Below are 21,590 nucleotides of genomic sequence, written 5' to 3' on the forward strand. Positions count from 1 at the left end.
TGTACAAGTCAAACGTACAGGAAAAAGTGACTCAGGAGAACCATTTGTTTTAAGAATTTCCTCCTTTTTAATTCTCTTGAAATGCTGTCTTCCTTCCATACAAGTGATAGTCACGTACAGTGGTAAGAACCATATACGACAGCAGTTCTCAAACTGTGGGTCGCAGCTCCAAAGTGGGTTGCTACCCTGTTTTAATGGGGTCACCAGGACTGCCATTAGACTCAGTGGGGACCAGGGCTGAAGCCTGAGCCCCATTGTCAAGGGCCGAAGCCCATGGGCTTCAGACCGGGGCAGCGGGGCTCAGGCTACTGCCCTGCTGCCTGGGACTGAAGCCCTTAGGCGTGCGTGTGTGTGCGCGTGTGAGATGTAGTTATTTTTTTTGTCAGAGGGGGGTCATGGTGCAATAAAGTTTCATATATGACATGCAAGCCATTCCAACATGAAATGCCTCTGAGCCTAAGTTTCTAGTGTCAAGGTGTGCTAAAAATAGAGCGCCTCCAAAACTAACTGTGGAATTTTCAGAAGTGCTCAGTGTTAGCCTAACTCTGCTCCCACTGATGTTGGGCGTAAGACACTCGTTGAAGTCAAAGGGAACTGTGTTAGGCTAATGCTGAGTGCCCTTGAAAGTACCATCTAAGTCCTTACAAAGGACTATACAACTTTCACGTATGAACACCAGCCAGATGCAGAAGGAAGAACAAGATTTGGGACCTCCTAGGCTCTGACTTTGTTTAAACCACTACCTTCCCTCACCCCCGAAGGTTTTTGCAAAATTTAGGAAGATCAGTTTTTTTTAATTACTAAGAATTTATTTTCAAGTTTGTGCAGATGACAGAATCCACACAAAATTAGCTTCAAGCTCTTCAGAGCTTCCCCTGCACATTTTCAGTCCCCACTTCTGATCTACTGGTGACTATATTAATCTATAGTTTCAGAGGTTCAAATGAACAGATGACAATTTTTGCATCAACTTATGAAAAGTCTGCACCCCACAGAAGGCAAGACTCTAGGACAGATGGGTAGAGTAGTGGTGTTTTCCACCCAGGAGCTAGAAGATGGAATGGGTAGGCTCTGATAGAGGAAAAGATCTTTCTTCCATGCAGCAGGGGAAGAAACAGGAAAAGTCACCTCAAACTCATCTGCCCCATACAAGCTGGAGGCTTATGGAAAAGCAGCCCCAAAGAATGGGGCATGAATAGCAGCACGGTAGAATCCTAACAGATGGACTTCTCTTCTTACCATGGTATTACCCCTCACAGCCACATTTTGTATCAGTCTCTGGAAAATAGGAATGCAGATTTTTTTTTTTTAAGCCCTACTCAAAGCTCTGATATTAAGTGTTCCATGATCCCACAAGCTCAGCATCTAGTTCAGAAACACAGCAAAAGAAACCAAAACAAAAGGAAGAGAAAGGACAATTGAAATGGAGAGTTAAAAAGGTAACAGCCACCACTTGAGTTGACAGCAGGGTTTGAACGTAGGACTCCACAGAGCTAAAACCATGAGATACCACCTCAGCTAAAGAATTTAGGGATAGGATTTTCAAACAGGACAAAGACACTTAAAATGGCTTTCAATGGAACTAGCACTCCTAAGTCACTTAAGACATTTATGAATCTACTACTTCTGATGTGGATCAACTCCCAGATGACGTCAGACCCATACGCCCCTAAAGAGGTTAGGAAAGCAGTGGGGTTTAAACCGAGATGGGTATTTGTGAACAGGAAATGGCAGGCTGTTCCAAGCATAAAGAGGATGTCTCATGAGACATAGGAGCTGGGAGAGGAACTATGATCAGCAATATATGCAGGGCCTATGGCATATCAGCCACTCTTATAGCCAGGAGCCCTTATTTGTGTTGAGCTGTGTAAAGACATAGCATCAGTCTTAAGCCTTCACCAGCAACCTCTAGCAAAGCCGGCCTAGCGCATATGTACATGGGCAGCTGGCCTCTTTACACCTCTTCTGAGTCACAATCAAGCAAAGATTCTCTAGAGACATTTTAAGTTACGCAGCTATTAAACGTTTCACATTCTTGCTCTTAAAAACTTATGAAAGTTAGATCACTGGGTATTGTTTAATGCAATTGCTACCCACAAAGAGAGAGAATATTCTGTGTAGGAAAACAGTTTTAATCAGTAACTGGACAGTTGTTCCTTCTATAGGAGTTACTTTCTAGTTATGTTTGGCAGCTTTGTTCAGACCATAATCTGCATTCAGAATCTGCCGTGAAAACACTCTTGAGGTGTGAAAAAGAATAGTGTTCCTTAAATGTATCACTACTATTTATACCAGGTGCTTCCAACCACAATTTTTTAGATTAAAAATAGAGTAGGAGGTGTTTGGATCACTTAAACTATCTGAAATCTACAGCATTAGCCACTAAGAGACCTCATTTAAAAATATATTCAGGTAAATTAAACAAAAAATTCCATTTAGAAATAAAAAAAGGTATTTTAAATTTTCATACCCAATTCATTGGGTAGTTGGTGTTCAACAGTTATGTCTGTGCCTCACAGAAATTTTAATTAAAAAAGTCACAATCATTTAAAAGGATACACTTACTTCAATCTGGATTTATTAGTCAAGTGTCCAGTGCATTTTAGGAAATTAACATCCAGTTGAAGTCAGTGGAAAGAATCCCAATGACTTCAGTCAGAGTTGACTCAGATTTTTAGGGTATGTCTGTCTACACAGCAAAGAAAAATCTGCAGCTGGTCCATGCCAGCTGACACAGGCTCACAGGGCTCGGGCTGTTTCATTGCTGTGTTGGCTTCCAGGCTTGGGCTGGAGCCTGAGCTCTGGGAGGCACCCACCTTGCAGGGTCCTAGAGCCCAGAAGTCTACACAGCAATGAAATAGCCCGTAGCCCAAGCCCCATGAGCCGGAGTCAGCTGGCGTGGGCCAGCCATGGGTCTTTCTTTGCCGTGTAGACATACCCATAGTCATCAATGCATAAGCTACAGTTTATGAAACCACCCAATTGAAGTGGAGAAAAATCAGCTAGTTTTACGCAAACACCCATATCTTAAGTTAGTGAGAGTTTCTTTGTTAATTCTTTGGTAACCACATTTGGACTGATCCTCTACTCCTTTTTAAGTAAAAAGAAAGCAGACCATACATAGCTTTTTCTATGCTAATATCTGGTGGTTTATAAGTGAAATATCCCAGCTTAAATTTAAATTTAAAAACCAAGTGAAGAAGCCTTTTGACCAAAATTAGTCAAAAAGTGCATTGTGACAGATTTAAATGTAACTAGAATTGTGGAACAAAAGCTGTTGAGAATCACAATTATCAAAAGCATCCGTTGTTATCTGTTCCCAATGCTGCTTTTATACTGAAACAAGCCACTTCCCAGACAGATTCATTTAATAAAGTGGCAAGATGAGGTCCTTATAACATCTTCAGTTTATTGTCTTTTTCCTTTAAGGAAGCCAATAATTTTCCAACTCACACCCTACGCCAGGGGTCGGCAACGTTTGGCAAGCGGCTCGCCAGGGTAAGCACCCCGGCGGGCCGGGCCAGTTTTATTTACCTGCTGACGTGGCAGGTTCGGCCGATCGCGGCCCCCACTGGCCGCGGTTCGCCGTCCCGGGCCAATGGGGGCGGTGAGAAGCCGCGGCCAGCACATCGCTCGCCCACGCCGCTTCCCACCGCCCCCATTGGCCCGGGACGGCGAACCGCAGCCCCCCGGCCGAACCTGCCACGTCAGCAGGTAAATAAAACTGGCCCGACCCGCCCAGGGTGCTTACCCTGGCGAGCCGCGTGCCAAACGTTGCTGACCCCTGCCCTACACCATGAAAAGTCAGCAATCTCTAATTATGATGAACTATGGACAGGGCAGGATGTTCTCTGTACTTTATAGCTCCTAGCTAATGATCCTCTACAGTCCAGTTGGAGTATACCTTAATCATTTCCTAAAGTAATGTGATTTCTAAGATAAGGAGCAAGTCAACGTAACTCAAGGTTGTGGCTTCCAGCACACATTTGAACTTTGGTACAGGTGACTTGTAGAAGCTCACTTAAGGCCTTTTGAATACAAGAGTCAGTTATCAGAGGCCAAAACATCTGGAGAACATCAACACTTGCTGCTTCTTACTGTCAGAATTAGTGGCAGATGACATTTGATATGCGTCACTTATTGGCTCAGGCATCCACTTATTCGGAAAGTATAGGAACAGAAAAATTTAAAGTTCAGGACACATGTTTATTACATCTAATAATAAAATCAAACCTGAATTTATATAATCAGCCATATCTGACATTTGAAATGTCTATCAAAAGACAAGAATAATTATAAACATGGAATTTTGTTCAAAGCTACTTCAAGCCTCTTAACTTTAAGTCATTGAAGAGCCAACTTGCAAAGTCATAAGTGTAAAACCAAGTTTAACAAGTTCATAGCTACTATTCCAATTCAGTCTAGAATCCTTAAGTTTATTTTTTTTTTTTGCTTGATCTTCAGCTATAGGTAGTGTCCTAAATCATAAGACTTCATAGTCACAGGGCTTAGTTCTCTTTCCCCTCCCGTGGCCTGAACAGTATTTACTCACATGAGCAGTCCCATTTGCTTTGCTTGTACTATTCACATAAGCAAGAACTATTTATTAGAAGGTTTGCAGAACTAGGCCTGAAGCTTAGTAATAAAAACCAAAAAATTGATATTTTCAGAGAAGGCCCATACTCTGCCCCCACCCCTCCATTCCCAAGTCAGACTCCTTCGGTTAAGGAAATGTGGTCGCAATGCTTCTACAGCCAGGTAGCCGAAGCTGGTGTTACCAGGATTATCAATCATCTGTACTGCAGTAGTCCCTACAGGCCTCAGCCAGGTATATCCTCGACACTGTGCAAAGATATATCAGGAAAACTTTAGTGGCTACTGAATATCAGTATTCAAAAAAACATACAACAGAACTGCTCCGTTAGAGCCCAACCCTCTCTCATACATAGAATCTTTACATTCGTGAACAGGAATACTGCATGAGTCAAGATTTGAAGGATTAGGCCCATAGGGTTGTTGTGGCTTTTTTTAGGAGAAGTGTTGAAGATGTGCATGATATTGAGCAATACTAGTTCACACAGCATGCAAGACATACACAATTCTGATAATCCAGAAGCATGAAACACCAACGTCATAATTTAAAGAAAAGAGTTGAGCAATCTTCCTTTAGAATGAAGACACTTAATATAGTGCATTAAGGCTAGCGGTCATAACGTTATTACTTTATGAGTCAGATGAAATTTTTCTTCACACGCATATATAGCCAATTGCATGCAAGTCACATGATTAGTACCGCTGGTCAGGTACAAGGGTTCTCCATAGATAGCTGTTAAAAATCAAATCAATGTAAACCAAGTGCATACAATCTCTTGAGGGCACAAACTAAGGTGTAGACAAGAACAAGTTAGGGCTACAAAGCCAATTTCTATTACCAGGAATTAAATACTTCCTAAAAAGCAACCATTCACACAGTTATAGTGTTGTTAGTAATAATGTATGCACTTAGCAGTAGGGACTTGGCATGCCCTAGATCTGGAATTTTTCCTCATCTTCAGTTTCCAAATTCTTGCTTCATTATCTCCAGTGAAGACTCATAAAAAGCACAATAATCTAGAATATTCATTACTCAGACAGTTGTCCCAAATCAAAAAGGATTAAAGAAAAAAAAGTATTTCCATTTTTGCCCGAGTGTGCTGGGAACTTCCTTTGCAAGAGACCAAAGAAGCCATTTAGAGTTTTGAGAAACACTTGCATTGTATAATTATGCCAAAGAAAACAATTTGTCAATGCCTCAGCAAGATAATGAAGCTGGGAAAATGATTTCTTGACTACATCATGGAGCGTTGAATTAAGACTAGTTTTGAGCAACTCTGTTTCTAAATGATGGACTAGTTCTCTCCAGTGAGTTCTTACTTAGAAGCAAGGCAATCAGCTCGACTCAGCTATGAATGTCATGCTGAGAAAGCAGCACTAGTAGCAGATGTGGCTCTGGTGCTAAGTATCTGTGGTGCCACTCGTGTAAAGTTTTTTTTTTTTAAAAAAGGCTATTTTTAAAATTTAAAGACATTTATATGCTGATCCACCTCAGCACTGAAGAATTTTACATCCGCTAGTACTGATAGTGTTACTTACATCAACAAAGTGCAAACTATTATCTTGAACACCACATACAATTCTGTCTCCCCTCTTACCAGAGAAGATCTCTAGGAGTTTATATCTTGATAGGAAATTTCTTTTTAAAGCTACCAGCCATGCTGTCCTGCAGAAAGTTGCCAGAGATGCTGAATGGTCTGCTGTACTCCTTAAAGTCTCCCCTTCCAAACCTAAGAAAAGCTAATCTAGGGCCCTAATTTCCAGAAGGGTTGGAGTTCCACCCCCAATTCTGCACCTACGCTATACATTGCGGGTGCAATGTATAGCATCTGGGTAAATGTACAAATGTGCCTATGATTTACATATAATTGTTCCCACAATCAATTTTAGGTGGGAAAGTCAGTGCCTAGGTCTCCTCTTTACCTCAGAAGTATGACAGTTGGTTGCTCACAAAATATATTATTTGTTCTGTAGAGTACGTTGCAGATTTTGGGTCACTAATAAATATTAATGACCTCCCAGAAGTCTTATACCCTCACCATGGCATGTGACCAGACCATAAAAAGTATTTTTATTTTTTGCATCAATATTTTCTTCCACATTCCAATTATTTTGATTAAAACATATCTGGATTCACGTAACATAATCTGAATTGGAAGCAAATGACATTTCCCCAAATATAAGAAGTGTATACTCCACTGCCCACCACAGTAGCTAACTAGTTACCCTGAAAGGACCCAACAAGAGGAATATCAACCAGTAGACTAGATCCCGGGCCTGCAGATAGAGAGTTTGTATTATACTCTTGCAATGGCCAGCCCTGGGCTCAGGCACAGAATACACACTACACTCTTAGGCCTGGTCCACACTGGGGGAGGGGAGGGGAAAATCGATCTAAGATACGCAACTTCAGCTACAAAAATAGCGTAGCTGAAGTCGACGTATCTTAGATCGAATTAAAATTACTTACTTTGCGTCCTCGCGGCACTGGATCGACGGCCGCGGCTCCCCCATCAACTTTGCTTCTGCCTCTCGCACTGCTGGAGTTCAGCAGTTGACGGGAGAGCGATCGGGGATTGATTTATTGAGTCTACACTAGACGCGATAAATCGATCCCCGATAGATCGATCGCTACCCGCCGATCCGGCGGGTAGTGTAGACGTACCCTTAGACCCCAAATCCTTTTGGCTGCCTTTTGCTGCAGCTTTTCTAAGCAGTATTTAGCTTTCTCAGCATTCTATTTCCTATAAGATACAACAACAGCACGACAATGTGTTCAAAATGCAGTCTCTTGAATAAGTGAACCTTCCGCGCAACGTCTGAAAGAGGCAAGTTTGGGCATGAGGTACTGCACAACGTTATCCAGAAGCAAAATGGCATCTCTTGTTCACGGTCTTTTAAAGACCATATCTCTGTTTTTTTATTCCTCAATTACATACAGTTCAATGTAGAGAAAAGTAACATTCAGCTTGGTTCTCAAAGTTGGATGCCTCCCTACACATTGTGTTAAAAGTTAACTACTCTCCAAATTTCCCAGTCAATATCATTTATGTGCAAAATAAATGAGTGGGTCTAGTGTTTGGCAAATTGACTATTGCTTCTATTCCATTTATAAGACATCTTTGTCCAGGCTTTCTACTAACAGCAGACTTTGGAATCCTCTGGTACTTACTCTACTGGCCGATTTTCTCCCTGCTGTGGTCCCTTCAGGATAGCTTCCCGCCACTCTGAACCATTCACATTTATTGGCATCCTTTTTCTTGGCCTCATGCCTTTGTTAGTCAGTCCCTATACCTATACTGGTATAGGGACTGACTAGCCAACTTCCTCGCTGATTTACATGGTCACAGCAAGGGTGATCAAATCCATTTCCTATGTCGTATTTTAGTGGCCTTCTAAGACACAGTTTCTGCTAATCTGTTTGTCAGATGGAATAACAGTTTAAATCAAATGTCTACTACACTCTGCCTATTATGCTACCAGAGCACTATTTAGAGCTCCCTAAAATTCAATAGGCCCACTTCTCCCACTAGCAACTCACTGAAATGACTGAAAGTTTTTCAGGAAGTGCACTGCTCAAGTTCTTCCTAACCATAAGTGGATTAACAGCAGCAAGGGACAGTGTACATTTTGTTCTTTGGTCCCCTTCACTTTTTTCAATGGAAGCCTTAGAGCTAAATAGTTTGGAGATTTTCAGCTCCCTGCACCTTTGGCTCCTTTCACAACTATTGAAATCATATTAGCCAGTCTCTGCAATTCTTAAGATGGTAATACCATAATTCCTTGCCAAGGGCTTCCCCACTTTCCTTGCTGCAACCATCAATTCATCTTATCGTGATGCTGTGTCAATTTAATAATCTTAATTGTCTAGCAGAGTGTACCTTGGCACTCATAAGCCAGCTAAGGTTTCTTTTAGCCAAAGGAAAGCGTATTCTTATCTCTGGGACTTGTTTTTTTAAATGCACAGTAGGGTGAAAAAGGCTTTTAGGCTCTTCACAATGGTAACAGCTCTCAGATCTTGTCCATTCGGGGACTACTGAATCTCTCAAAAAAGCCACCAATTTTGGGGGGGGGACTACCAATTTCCTCTTCCAGGCTGCGCATTATCTTGCTCGCTGAAGGGTTTTTTTTTTTTCTCCCCCCTTCTCTCCACCTTTACCCAATGTCGGTCAGTGTGCATCTCTCCCGCACATCTACCCTATGGATCTAGTTCTGCAAGGCTGACCCACATAAGTAGCAGCACCACTGAAGTCAATGGGTTTACCTGCATGGCTACTACCCAGTGTAATGGATGCAGATTCAGGTCCTATATTAGTAACTACCAATGTGTAAATGCAGCATATGCCAACATCTCTGAACATCTTCCACAGGTCTCTCATAACCGCCTCCCTCTCTAAAATTCCCAACCCAACTAGGTTTGAACTAGCAGAGCTACTATGTTGAAGAGCCCAGTTAGCCAATTCCTTATGTTAAATATCCCCTTCCACTTTAATACATTTTATGGCATTATAATCAGATGCTCCTATTTCTGCTAACAATGAAAAGCACTTTTACTTGCTCAGTTTCACTAGCCTATTGATCAAACAGGCCAAATATTTTTAACATACAAAATACAAGAATTTGTTAAAGATACATCTGCAGAAAAAATTTAAAACTATAATATATCCAAGTTAGGTTGCTAGGTCTTAACTACTTCAGATCTCTTGCAGAAGCATACCTTGGGGCATGACAAAGATCTGCCTTTAGCTTAAGGTTGATGCACTAAGCACATTTTGTGCAGGAAACATCAGCAGAGTAGAGACACTCTCTAGAGCCACAGGTACTACTCTTGCCAAAGGGATGACTGCTCAAATAGAGATTGGTGATGAAATCTGTTACTATGTTCCAACTACTGTTTATATTACAGTAGCATACTGAGTCCCCTTTATGGATCAGGCTACCTTGTTATGCCTAGCGCAAAGAGAATCCCTGCCCTGAAGAACAATCTAATAAGAGAACACTGCAAATTAAAATAGGTTTAAGAGATCTCCTTCCCTGTGTTAGTATCAAAATTGAAGAACATTAAACAATCTATGTTTTGCCATTTATGCTTTCTACTTACTTGGTCCATGTTCTCAACCTGGAGATCACTTTCTTCATGGCTAGATGGGAGTAGAGGTGGTCCCCAAACTTTTTTTCTATTGTAATATGGGGTCTTTGTATGGAAAAGATTCAGAACACTGCACCTACACAATGCTACAAATTTGGCTTAAACACGCCTGTGGCGAATGTTTTTTTAAAAAAATTAAAGTTCAATAAAAACATTTCCACTAATATTAAAATGTTGGAAGCTACAGTATGTTAGGCCTCATTTAAACAGTAAGTTGGGGTTACAGTTACCAGATACTGTACCTTAAGACACGACACAAAGGATTGGTCTAGTGGGAGCATTCATCAAATTTCAACATGAGGAGATTACAGTACTGTCAGAATGACCCTGGCAATTTTGCATTGAACACAGAGGTTTAAGTTCACTGACACACACACACACACACAAGAATGTTCAATGCTGTGGAGAGATCTGTTCTTCATGTTACTCACTTCCCCCTCATATGGGTAACCAAACTATTTTCAAATGAGCTATAGTTTAAGAAAAGCTCCAATCTCAAACTAGTTTTTGCTAAAAATTTCTGTGCCAGAGATCTTAACAACCGCTAGAGTTCAGTGTAAAAGTGTTAGCTGAGCATATCCTAATGATGAGTAAGGGATGCCACTGAAAAGTGCAATTGAATAGACCTGAGTATTGGCACATTTGTGGAGGTCTAATCAGTTATCAGACTGATCATTGTCAGAGTAGGTGGTTTAATTATGATGCAAGAGCATTTCCTTCTTTTAAACTGTCAACTTAGTGCAACTAGTCAAACAAACCAGAATCAAAAAAACCTTAAGGCGAAAGCTCTATAATATAAACTCAAACTTGCATTTGCAAAGTAGCCCTCAATTTTGTTCAGGGGTTCTCTCAAACAAGAGTTAGTTAACTCCTAAATCTTAAAGGGTCAGAACCTGGGCGGAAAAGGTCTCATTGTCTGAATTTGCCTGCTACTGTTGCAAGTAGCAATATAAATGGCTACAACTGAAAGATTTCTATTTTTTCAGTTTCCTTTGGTCCATTTGACACTACTTTGGGAACAAGTGAAACTGCCTAGAAACATACAGCGCCTTTGTCCATTTCTCCTGCTGTTTGTGTGGGTCTGCCAGACAGCACCAAGGGAGAGGAAAGCAATAATAGGCAAATGTGATTGTAAGAACCACAGAAGATTAGCATGGAGACTCAGCATGGAGGTGTAGTACCTGAAGCAACTTTTAACTGGCATTTTGAGGCTTAATAGGTATCAAGGCAGAGCAATGTGTAAGTCAGACACTGGTGTCTGTACAGAGCAGATCTCTTCCTACTTAGTGAGAAACCCAGCAGCAGCTCAGGATGTATATTTCAAGATTTCCTCCAGGTTGATCTATATGGAGGCTCTTTTTACAAACCCAGTTGATAATACACACAGAGGGTACGTCCAGACTACCCGCCGTATCGGCGGGTAGCGATCGATTTATCGGGGATCGATATATCGCGTCTCGTTAAGATGCGATATATCAATCCCCAAACGCGCTCCCCGTCGACTCCGGAACTCCACCGGAGCGAGCGGCGGTAACGGAGTCGACGGGGGAGCCGCGGCCGTCGATCCCGCGCCGTGAGGACCCAAGGTAAATCGATCTAAGATACTTCGACTTCAGCTACGCTATTCACGTAGCTGAAGTTGCGTATCTTAGATCGATTCCTTGCCCCCCCCCCCCAGTGTAGACCAGCCCAAAGCCACCCACAGGCATGTAATGCCATTACAAAAAATGCCTTCAAATACACAGCAAGTCGAGATTGCTGAAGAGACTCTAGATACTTATAGATCCCATCTGTCAGAATACAAAGCAGCTGGTTAGCAGCAAGACCCCCTGAATCTGTGCAGTAGGTTAGAGATGTCCAGAGGGAAAGAATAAAGCAAGATCTCCCCCTTCCCCTGCAAGGCTAGTGACTTTATCCATTTAACAGATGGGAAGCTGCATATACAAAGGAACCCAGATAAGGGAGAGGCATATAAAGCACATTCCCCCCCACAGACATTCTCCTCTCTGCACACCCCCTATAGGGACTTTATCCACTTAACAGATGTAGGCTAACATGCAAAGAAAAGGGGGCATAAAGCAAATCCCCATACATATTTCCCTCCCCCTGTACCCACCCCTACTCCAGTGACTATCTTCTTCACTGATAAGGAGCTATATATGCCAAAGAAGTCATGGTGAAGGGGAGGGCTGCCCTATGCCTAGAGCAGCATAAGAACAGGGCCAGCCAGGACAAGGACAGCATGCCCCAAGCATGTGTGGGAGGATATGTGAACACAGAACAGAAGGGCCCCGGGAGGCAGAAGGAAAGACCCTACCGCACACACTGCTGAGGGAGGGGGAAGAGAAAGAGGGGGTGGATAAGGGAAAAGGGGTTCACAGGGGGATCCTGCCCCATGCACTGCTAGAGGGGAAGGACAGAGAAGGAGTGCACAGGGGGAGACCCTGTGATGGAGAAGGACAGAGAAGGGGTGCACAGGGGGGAGACCCGGTGATGGAGAAGGACAGAGAAGGGGTGCACAAGGGAGGACCCTACTCCGTGCACTGCTGGAGGGGGAGGACAGAGAAGGGGTGCACGGGAGGAGACCCTGTGATGGAGGAGAAGGACAGAGTGGGGGTGCACAAGGGAGGACCCTACCCCCTGGACTGCTGGAGGGGAAGGACAGAGAAGGGGTGCAGGGGGGGGGAGAGACCCTGCCCATACAATGCTGGAGCAGCACAAGGCAGGGGTGCAGCCCTCACCTGTAGGCAGCCACCGCCCGGCTCTGCAGGTATTTCTGGGCTGTCATGACCCCCACGAAGAGGAAGTTGCTGGCCGGTGGGATGTCGTCCTGGCGCTCTGCGGGGTCCTGGGGCCAGAGCAGCGTCCCCCGGGAGTCCCTGCGCAGCAGCCCCCCGCCCTGCTGCAGCCGGCAGCCCTCCGGGCTCGCCTTCCGCCGGTGTCCCGCTTTCTTCAGCTCCGAGGCGCGGGGCAGGATGAGTCTTGACGCCAGGATGAAGCCCAGGATGAGTCCTAGCAACACGCTGAGCCAGGAGCGGCGGCTTCTGCCAGCCATTCCCCACTCGCTGCCCGACACACGCTGGCCCCCCAAAATACACCGCGCCCCGGGTGACGGTCCCCTCGCTGCCTCGCCCGCTGCACGGAGCGCCTACACCCCGGCTTCTGCCAGGGGGGGCCACTGCCCTACTCCCGCCCCTGGATCGTCCCCTCAGCCCTGCACCCCGGCGGCAGGTCCCCGCGCCCCCACGGCCTAGGCTGCCCCGCCCCCTGCACCCCCACTGCCCCGCCCCCTGCACCCCCGCTGCCCCGGCTGCCCCGCCCCCTGCACCCCCGCTGCCTAGCCTACCCCAAGTCCCTGCCCCCCGCCTCCAGCCGCAGCCCCCCGAGGGTCGCTCTCCCTACTGCCTATTCCCCCAAAGCCCCCCCCAAAACTCCCTGCACCCCAACTGCCAGCCAAGCCCGGCCCGCCTCCGCTGCCCCCCACCACCAGGGCCTCCCCCCGTCCCGGCGCCCCCTGCTCCCGGGGAGCCCGGACTCCGCGGTGCCCTCCTCGCAGCCTGGCCCCGCCGCTGCCTGCCCTAGCCGGCCAGCCCGGGCCCCCCCGGCGCGGGGAAGCGCAGCCCCCGCCTGAGGGCGGCAGCCATGGGACCCTCCTCCCCTTCCCCGGCGGAGACGCGCTCGGCTCGGCCGCCGCTAGCCCGGCCCGGCCCTGCCCGTGGTGCTGGTGCAGCCGCCGCGGCGCGTCCCCCGGCTCAGCTCGCCATGGCGCGGGGGGAGGGGCGCGGGGAGGAGGCGCGCGGCCCCTGCCCAGCCCGCCACACGCACAGCGCGCCCCGGCCCGGGCCGCAGCCTTTGGCCCCGCTCGCTTGCCGTCCCCCAGTCCCCATTGGCTCGCGGTCGGGCTGCGCTCTGCGCGCGGCTGCCGGAGAGGGGAGCGCGGCGGGGGGGCGCGGCGGAGGGGCGACAGGGAAAGGGCAGAGGGGGCGATGGGGGAAGGGCCTATGGGGAGGGGGTAGAGGGGGTGACAGGGAGGGGAAGGGGAGACCAAGAAGATGGGGGAGGGGGCGATAGGGGAAGGGCAGAGGGGGCGATGGGGGAAGGACCTATGGGGGAGGCGGTAGAGGGGGTGACAAGAAGGGGGAGGGGAGACCAAGAAGATGGGGGAGGGGGCGATGGGGGAAGGGCCTATGGGGGAGGCGGTAGAGGGGGTGACAAGAAGGGGGAGGCCGGAAAGGGGGCGATAGGCGAAGGGCCTGTGGGGTAGGGGACAGAGGGGGTGACAGGGAGGGGAAGGGGAGACCAAGAAGAGGGTGATGGGGGAGGGGGCGATGGGGGAGGGGCAGAAGGTGGCGGGGAGAGGACGGGGGAGACCGGAAAGGGGGTGATGGGGGAGGGGCAAGGAGGGAAGGGGTTCTGAAGGGGTGCCAGGAAAAGAGGGATTGGGGAGTGGAGGGGGAAGGGGGTGAGACAGAACAGGGGATAGAGGAAGGGGGAAGAGCGTAGGGGCAGAAAGGGGAAAGGTCATGCGGCAGAAGGAAAGAGAGGAGGGGGATGGGGAAAGAGTGAATCTGGTCTGGGAATGAGAAAGGAAGAAAGAAAAATTCCAGTCTGGGCATGAGGGGGGAGTTGGAATGAGAGAGAAGGGGTCAAAAAAATAGGGTGGGTGTACTGGTCCCAGGCCCCCTGATGCTGTTCTGCCAAGGGAGACTAGCTCATCGGATTGTCTATGTCCTGAGGCAATGCAAGTTTTGTGGATTCTTAGGATCTTACAAATCAGAAAAACCCTTGGATTCAGCATTCCTCCCATGCTTTGTGTTTAGGGACTGCAAATCTAACTCCAAACTGGTTCCCTAGAACCTCCAATGCCTTTTGATTTTAATTGGATAAACTAGTCCATAGGTAGCAACAGACATTGATTATTTATCACACTCTGTAGATTTGCAAAGGCCCAAACAGATCAACAGTAAAACAATGCACTAGCACTCACAAGGCTAGAGCTGAACTGGAGTTTTCCTTAATATAGTACACTGGGATACTACCACTGGTTCAGCTCCACTGGCTTTAGCACCAGTGGGGATGCCTAGTGCAGTGGTTCCTAAACATTTTACTAAGGTGACCCATCAACTACATTTTGTCTTTTTTTGCAACCCACCATTACATGCATGCACCTCCATGCAGGTGCTGCAACCATAATCCCAGCTCAATTCAGAGGGGAAACCCCAGTGCAGGTAGGGTTTCAGAGCAAGCTTGCCCCACACACCTCCTGCAGTGGCAGCTTCTATCCCTTGGGACTGGGCCCAGCTTCCTATTGCAGGCATTGGGTTGCAGCGCCACTCAGGTTTGGCCCAAACGTGGGAGAAGTATATGTTAACCTAGGTTAGGGTCCAGTGATGGGTTAATCTGCCCCTGGATGTGGCAACCCCTCTAGAAACTTCCTGCAACCCACTGGTGGGTCAGGACTTACTGTTTGGGGGGGAAATGACCTAGTGTAGACAAGCTTCCTTCATTTTTTCCACCATACTGTTTACCCTGCTAGACCCCTTGGGCCCATTTCTTTATTGAATCTACAATGGGTGCTATCACTGATACAGATGAACCCATATAAATTGTTTGGTAAAATTCCCTAGTATAGACATAGCCTCAGCCAGGCTTTTCTGTGCCTGCACCACTTTCCTACACTGACTCCATTTAACTCAAAAAAGTTTTTTAGCCTGGATGAGATTGCTGTGGCCCCAAGATTCCCTGTAGTTGTAAAGACATGGCATGGCATTAAGACAGCATTTCCTTTTGCTGCAACATACTGTATCTGGTGCAGCCCATTGATCCTGACCTTATCGCTGGGTGGTTTCTGACATTTCCAGTACAATTTTGCATCTTTAAATGCCAGGCTTTCCCATGACTAGTTTTTTAAATGTATGTTATGGTGCCAGCCACAATTTGCTAGGTGCTTTCCAAACACGTAGTGAGATTAGTGCCTGCACCAAAGAGTTCACAATCCAAAGACACAAGAACCATGTGAAAGGGAAGCCAATCAGGAGCAGGAATAAAACATAAAAAAATATTGTATTTATTCATTTACTAATTTAAAAAAATTACCCCCAACTAGCCCTTTTCCTAGTCCTTATTAAGATAAAAAATTGTTAATCTGAGGGGACACTAGTAAATATTTCCTCCTAAACACCATAGAAGAAAAAATGTGCATAACTTAAGGAGAGAGGGGAAAGAAAATCTGACATATGACAGCCTATTATCAAAAGAACTGGACTGTTATAAAAAGGATACAAATACCAAACAATAGTGTGAAGGCATGTCTTAGACAAAGTACATGATGTGCTTTAACAGTACTTGTATTCTTTGTCACTATAACATTACTGGGAGTCAATAGATAGGTGAGTTGCTGATTATCTGAATGTATAGGAGTTAGATGTTTAAGAACTGTGTATTGTTAGTTGTGGTACAATTCTTTTTAGAAGCTGGGTATATCACCAGTCAAGTCTCTCACTACCTGAGTAAGAATACTAGTCTTCTGCTTGAGATGAAAGTGGAGATACTGGTGCCACAATTCAGGGCAACTGCACCTGTATCCCACTTCTCTAGTCCACCAAGGGCTCACTCAGACTTCTGGCTCCCCAGCCATCATTTCTCTTGAGCAGAGGCACACATCTCTCTCCCTCCTGGCCAGGTTTTTTTCCAGACTGCACAGTTCCTTGCCTACACTGCGAATTCCTTAGCAAGTCAGACAGCCTAAGCAGTCCTGCTTCACCTTCTCAGAGGTATAAACAGAATACACCGGACCCTCGCTAGACTGCGCGTCTATATAGCACGGATTTGCATATAACACGGTCGCAGCCATGGATCCCAAATTGAATTACTTTAATTGCAATTCATTTTAACGCGGTCCCCGCGTTAACGCGGTACCGCGCATGGATCCCAAATCCCGTGTTCTAGTGAGGGTCCACACAGCCATTTATAAGCAAGAACATTTACTTGTAAGGTGAAAGCGTTACAGAGAAACCATATTAAAACAATAAAAGAATGTACACAATGCTAATAAGCTTCCCAGAGATCACACCCTCTTCACCTCCATCCCGCCCCCAATCTTCACAAGGGCTCTGGGGGGGCTCACTCTTTCCAACCCTTCCCTAAGGACTGGGTTCCTCCCTTTGGACAAAAGGTCCTATCCATTTGCTGCTTCAGAAAGAAGGCTGCTTATCCAAAAGTCCTTTTCTTGTCTGTTGGTTCTCTAGTCTTCTAGAGAATCCTGTCTGAATCAGTGTATGTGAGCCTTTAGTCTCTAAGGTGCCACAAGTACTCCTGTTATTTTTCCAGAGGGTGGTTTCTCTCTGGAGGTGTTACTGAATGAATCTGCCTAAACACCCCCCACTGTTTTTAGTTCCTGGAGGGCTGAGGTCCTCCTCCCCCATGGAATTACATACAATCCCTGGCCCGCAATGATATATAAAGTTAAACTTAATTCAATAAGGTTTGACCAGGTTATTGCAGAAAACTACCCTATCTGTCACAACTGGCTGTAGGTAATACACCAGTAAACAAAATACTACGGGATACCAGGATGTTACAGTCATGACAAGAGATTTTGAAGCAAACTTGAATTCACGGGTAGGTGGGAATCCAATGTGGAAACATAAGGAAAGAGAGAAGAAATTATTCTCTCTTGGGCTACCCCTACACATGGAAGCAATGCAATTAATTTATTGCAACTGGGTTTACAAGTCCAGGGGCAAAAGACGGGAGAAAGAGAGAGAAGAAAGAAAAAAGCATTACAGGAATGAGAGGAAGGAGAGAACTCCAGGCTGGTATCAAAAGAAAGGGAAAGTAGTTGAGGGAACGTGAGAAGCATCCGGAGAGGAAAGCTAGCCAGGGGGCAGGAAAAAAATATGCGAGATCATGCCTCCTACATTAGCATGCAGGCCAGTGAAAGACAAGGGGTTACAAGTCTGGTACAGGAACCAGAGAAAGGAGGGTTTTTAGGGCCTGATCCAGCACCCATTGAAGTCAGTAGGAATCCCTCCATTGACTTCAATGGGCACTGGATCAGACCCATATAAAGCAAGCAGACAATTCCCCAGCAGCGTTACAAGTTTGAAGCAAGGCGTGGGTTGGCGGTTTCCCCTGAGAAAGAGGTTGAACTTTTCCTTTTTTTATTTTTTGCCCCCAAAATGCTGTGCAAGACCCCTTTGTTTGCAAAAGAGAAACCTTTCCATCCCAGACAGATCAAGAGAAAGCTGTTTGTTCAAGTGAAAAAATTACTCCCTTCTGGATAGGCTGAAAGCATTGCTTACTATTACAATATCAGTTCCTAAGAAGAGCTTCTGTCTGGAGCCTCTTCTCTTGACACACAAGGAATGTGACCCAGCATGTACTGACGGCCATCTCTAGTGAAATAACACTGCTTATGCCGATAAAATCCTTTAATCTGCTGTGGTATTACTTCTTTCCAAATGGTTAAAAAAATAAGTTACTTTCTTTTTATTACATTTTTGCAGTATTTGACATTATTTCTAGTGGAGGATCATCACATACAAGAGGTCAGGATACATTCTTACCAGTTTTGGCCTGAAAAGGGAAACAGAAACCTCGATTTCTTTGACATTATAAAAAGTCTAGCAGAGAGTTAGAAAGGCCTCGCTCCAAACTGTGCCAGTCAGAATAAATGAAATTTCTGAGCATTTATTCAGTGGTTCTTCAAATAACCCCATTGAAGTCAGGTGGTTTGTGGGGGTGGGGTGGGGTATTGCTTTTTGCCTGTGTAAAAACTGTGTCATCAGACCCTAAAACACATGGCAAAATACTTTGAGAGAAACTTTAGAACACTGGCTTAAAATTAACTCAAAGGGAGGGATAACTCCCTTCAAAATAAGTGAGGTGTGGCAAGTCTTGTCTATGTGTAGTGGCAGGAATAGGAGCACTCTAACCAGGCTCCAAATTGGCATTAAAAAATCTCCTGATTCAAGAGAAAGCCATCAGGCTCTTGAGTCACAAGACTCTTCTGACAGGAAAAGGCAGTTAACACGGTTAAAAGGCAATGAAAGACAGGGCTGGGGCTGACATCTTGTCAACTGGCTTCTTCTCATAGAGGAAAAATACCCTCATAAAAATGTCAAATCTATTTGACTTTACAACGGACGTAGAGAGGACGAAGTTTATAAAACGGCAGGAGAACAGGAATACAGGGATTAAAACAAGTAGAGTTTGATTTACGTTTATCCCACACTTTCTTATGTCAGCTAGGGCAGTGGTTCTCAACCACGTGTACCCTGGGGGTACACAAAGGTCTTCCAGGAGGTACATCAACTCATCTAGATATTTGCCTAGTTTTACAACAGGCTGCATAAAAAGCACTAGCGAAATCAGTACAAACTAAAATTTCATACAGACGAAATGAGAATGTCAGCAATGTTTCAGTAACAGTGAGCTGTGACACTTTTGTATTTTGATGTCTGGTTTTGTAAGCGAGTAGTTTTTAAGTAAGGTGAAACTTGGGGCACATGAGACAAATCAAACTCCTGAAAGGGGGACAGTAGTCTGGAAAGGGTCAGAATCACTGAGATAGGGCATTCTTGGCTAGATTTTATTGTGGGGGGATCGCTGTATACACAAGAAAACAAAGCAAGCACCTTTTTTGAATTAGAAGGCGGTAATTCCATTGCCGTGCTCCGCAGAGGTGAGCTTTACTCTCCCGGTTTATGACATCACCAAAGCCCCCAATGGAACTGAAGCCCTGGAATTCACAACAGAGAGGACATGCCGAGTGGCCCAGGATAGACAGGAATGGCATCTAACAGAACAGGAAGGATTCAGATTCAAAATTCACATTGTTTATTCCATGTCACTCACATAACTAGGAGAAGAGACTGATGTGTGAGAATATTAGTCACACACTACTAGACAAAATGCTAAATCTTTTAGCTCTCAATGAAACTAAGCTTCAAATCCCAACTGGGCTGACCATGGTCTTCCATCCTTCAAGACAGATACCATGACGTTCACTGTGCAGAGGCCTCTCAGGTAAAACAAGTGTCCTAGCTGTTCTTTGTGAACAGTATGGGCCCTAAAGCACATTTGGCTACAATAAATTTGGCTCCCTTTTGTCATTGTGCAATGCACTACACTACGGCAGAGGTAGCTGCATTTCAGTAGTGAAGTATGTTTGTAGTTCATGGAGCGCTTTGGTATCCCTGAGGCTGAAAGGTTCTGTTTAAATGTAAAAATAGCCACTTCTGTACACAGGGAGATTATGGGATACTGGACACACTAATGCTCTTGGAAATAGCACTAGGATATTGGAGACACCATAAAGCAGTGGTGGGCGAACCGCAGCCACTGGGAGCTGGGGGGGGTGGGGGATGGAAGTAGTTGCAAAGAAAACTTAGATAACCCTCCAAGATTTGCAAGAAGTACATGTGCTTGCTCCTTCAACTTATTGCTACTAATATAGAGCATTCAGAATATGACATTCAGTCTCCCAAACAACATCAGCATATATATACAAGTAGAAAATTGAGCACTTGTTAGGACCAAACACACAATTTAGATCCACGTCTAGTTGTCAAGCTGCAGGTCAACATTATCCTGAATGATAATGAGGCTTTGTATATATTTTATGCACGTGGATAAAGCAGAGAGATTTCATTCTTTTGGGATAAGTGGAGTTTGTGTGACAGCCTCTCTCTGTCAATCATACAGCAGATACACTTTCCCTGTGGCTAACTTGTTTGGTACACATTATTTGCTGGTAATTTTGCTCTCTTCGCTTATCCTGTGGAAAACCCTGTGATGAGCATATTATAAATACTTAAATAATGTAATAGTGCATTATAAATTCTTTACTATTTTTTAAATGATGGAGTTAAAGAAATAGAGTAGGTTTTAACTGCTCTAGGAACCTAATTGTTACAGTTCTTTGGTAACCAGTGTTCAAACCAATTCTTTAAAACTCTTCAGACACTGGGAAAATAAGCACTCTTCACATATTCAAGGTAACAGAGTCATGTTAGAAAAATCTAGTTGGGCAACTAGTAATACTTGTCTGCGTCACAATATTGCCAGCATTGCTGTGTTTTCCTGGGTGATGCACAGGGCCGGCTCCAGGCACTAGCGCAGGAAGCAGGTGCTTGGGGCGGCCAATGGAAAGGGATGGCACGTCCGGGTCTTCAGCAGCAATTTGGCGGCAGGTCCCTCAGTCCCTCTCGGAGGGAAGGACCGGCCGCTGAATTGCCACTGAAGAATGCAGCGGTGTGGTAGAGCAGCCGCTGAAGTGCCGCCGATCGCCTGCTGCTCCCTCCAGACTTCCAACACTCACTGCTCTTCTCTTCAGCCTTCCCCAGTCCTGACACTGACCAAACCCAGCTTCTCTTCTCATTTGAATCACAGGGATGGCAAGATGTTAGGCCTGTGGCATATTTGTCAGCCTATCAGCCCGTTTGATTAGCGACTGTGCTGTTACTCTCCAGAAACCTGGAACAATGCTGCCCTCCTATGGTCTGACATAGTAATGCAGCAATAGGCTCCATGGGCTTCCTGCAGGAAAAGAAGAGACGGCTGTTGCATTTGATCACTACAACAATTCAGATCTTGCTTCACAAAAGGAAACTTTGTTTCATGCATTTGACTACCCTTCTTTCAGAACAGACTCGTTTAACTTTTGGAAGTGTCTGGAAAATATATATTTTAGAAGTGACAGCTGGGGACACAGTGCCTGGGGTGTCTTATACCTAAGCAGTAGGGCAAACAGTGTTTGTATGTCTGGTTAAACACAAAAGCCATTACTGCTGTGCTGGGCTTACAGGAGAAGATACTTGTAGCAGCAAGATGGTCAGGTCACAGC

The 21,590-nt window shown here is 45.5% G+C and overlaps 1 protein-coding gene across 1 annotated transcript in view; it reads right to left on the bottom strand.

Moving 5' to 3' along the window:
• The window catches only part of CHSY1 (chondroitin sulfate synthase 1), a 102,562-nt gene extending 89,765 nt beyond the window's left edge, over window positions 1–12,797 (bottom strand). The window contains exon 1 of the mRNA XM_065412512.1: window positions 12,484–12,797. Coding sequence (XP_065268584.1) covers window positions 12,484–12,797 — 314 coding nt within the window. The remainder of the gene's footprint in view (window positions 1–12,483) is intronic.
• Window positions 12,798–21,590: the final 8,793 nt, after the last annotated feature.

Source organism: Emys orbicularis, chromosome 10, assembly GCF_028017835.1.
Source record: "Emys orbicularis isolate rEmyOrb1 chromosome 10, rEmyOrb1.hap1, whole genome shotgun sequence".
Classification (NCBI taxonomy): Eukaryota; Metazoa; Chordata; order Testudines; family Emydidae; genus Emys; species Emys orbicularis.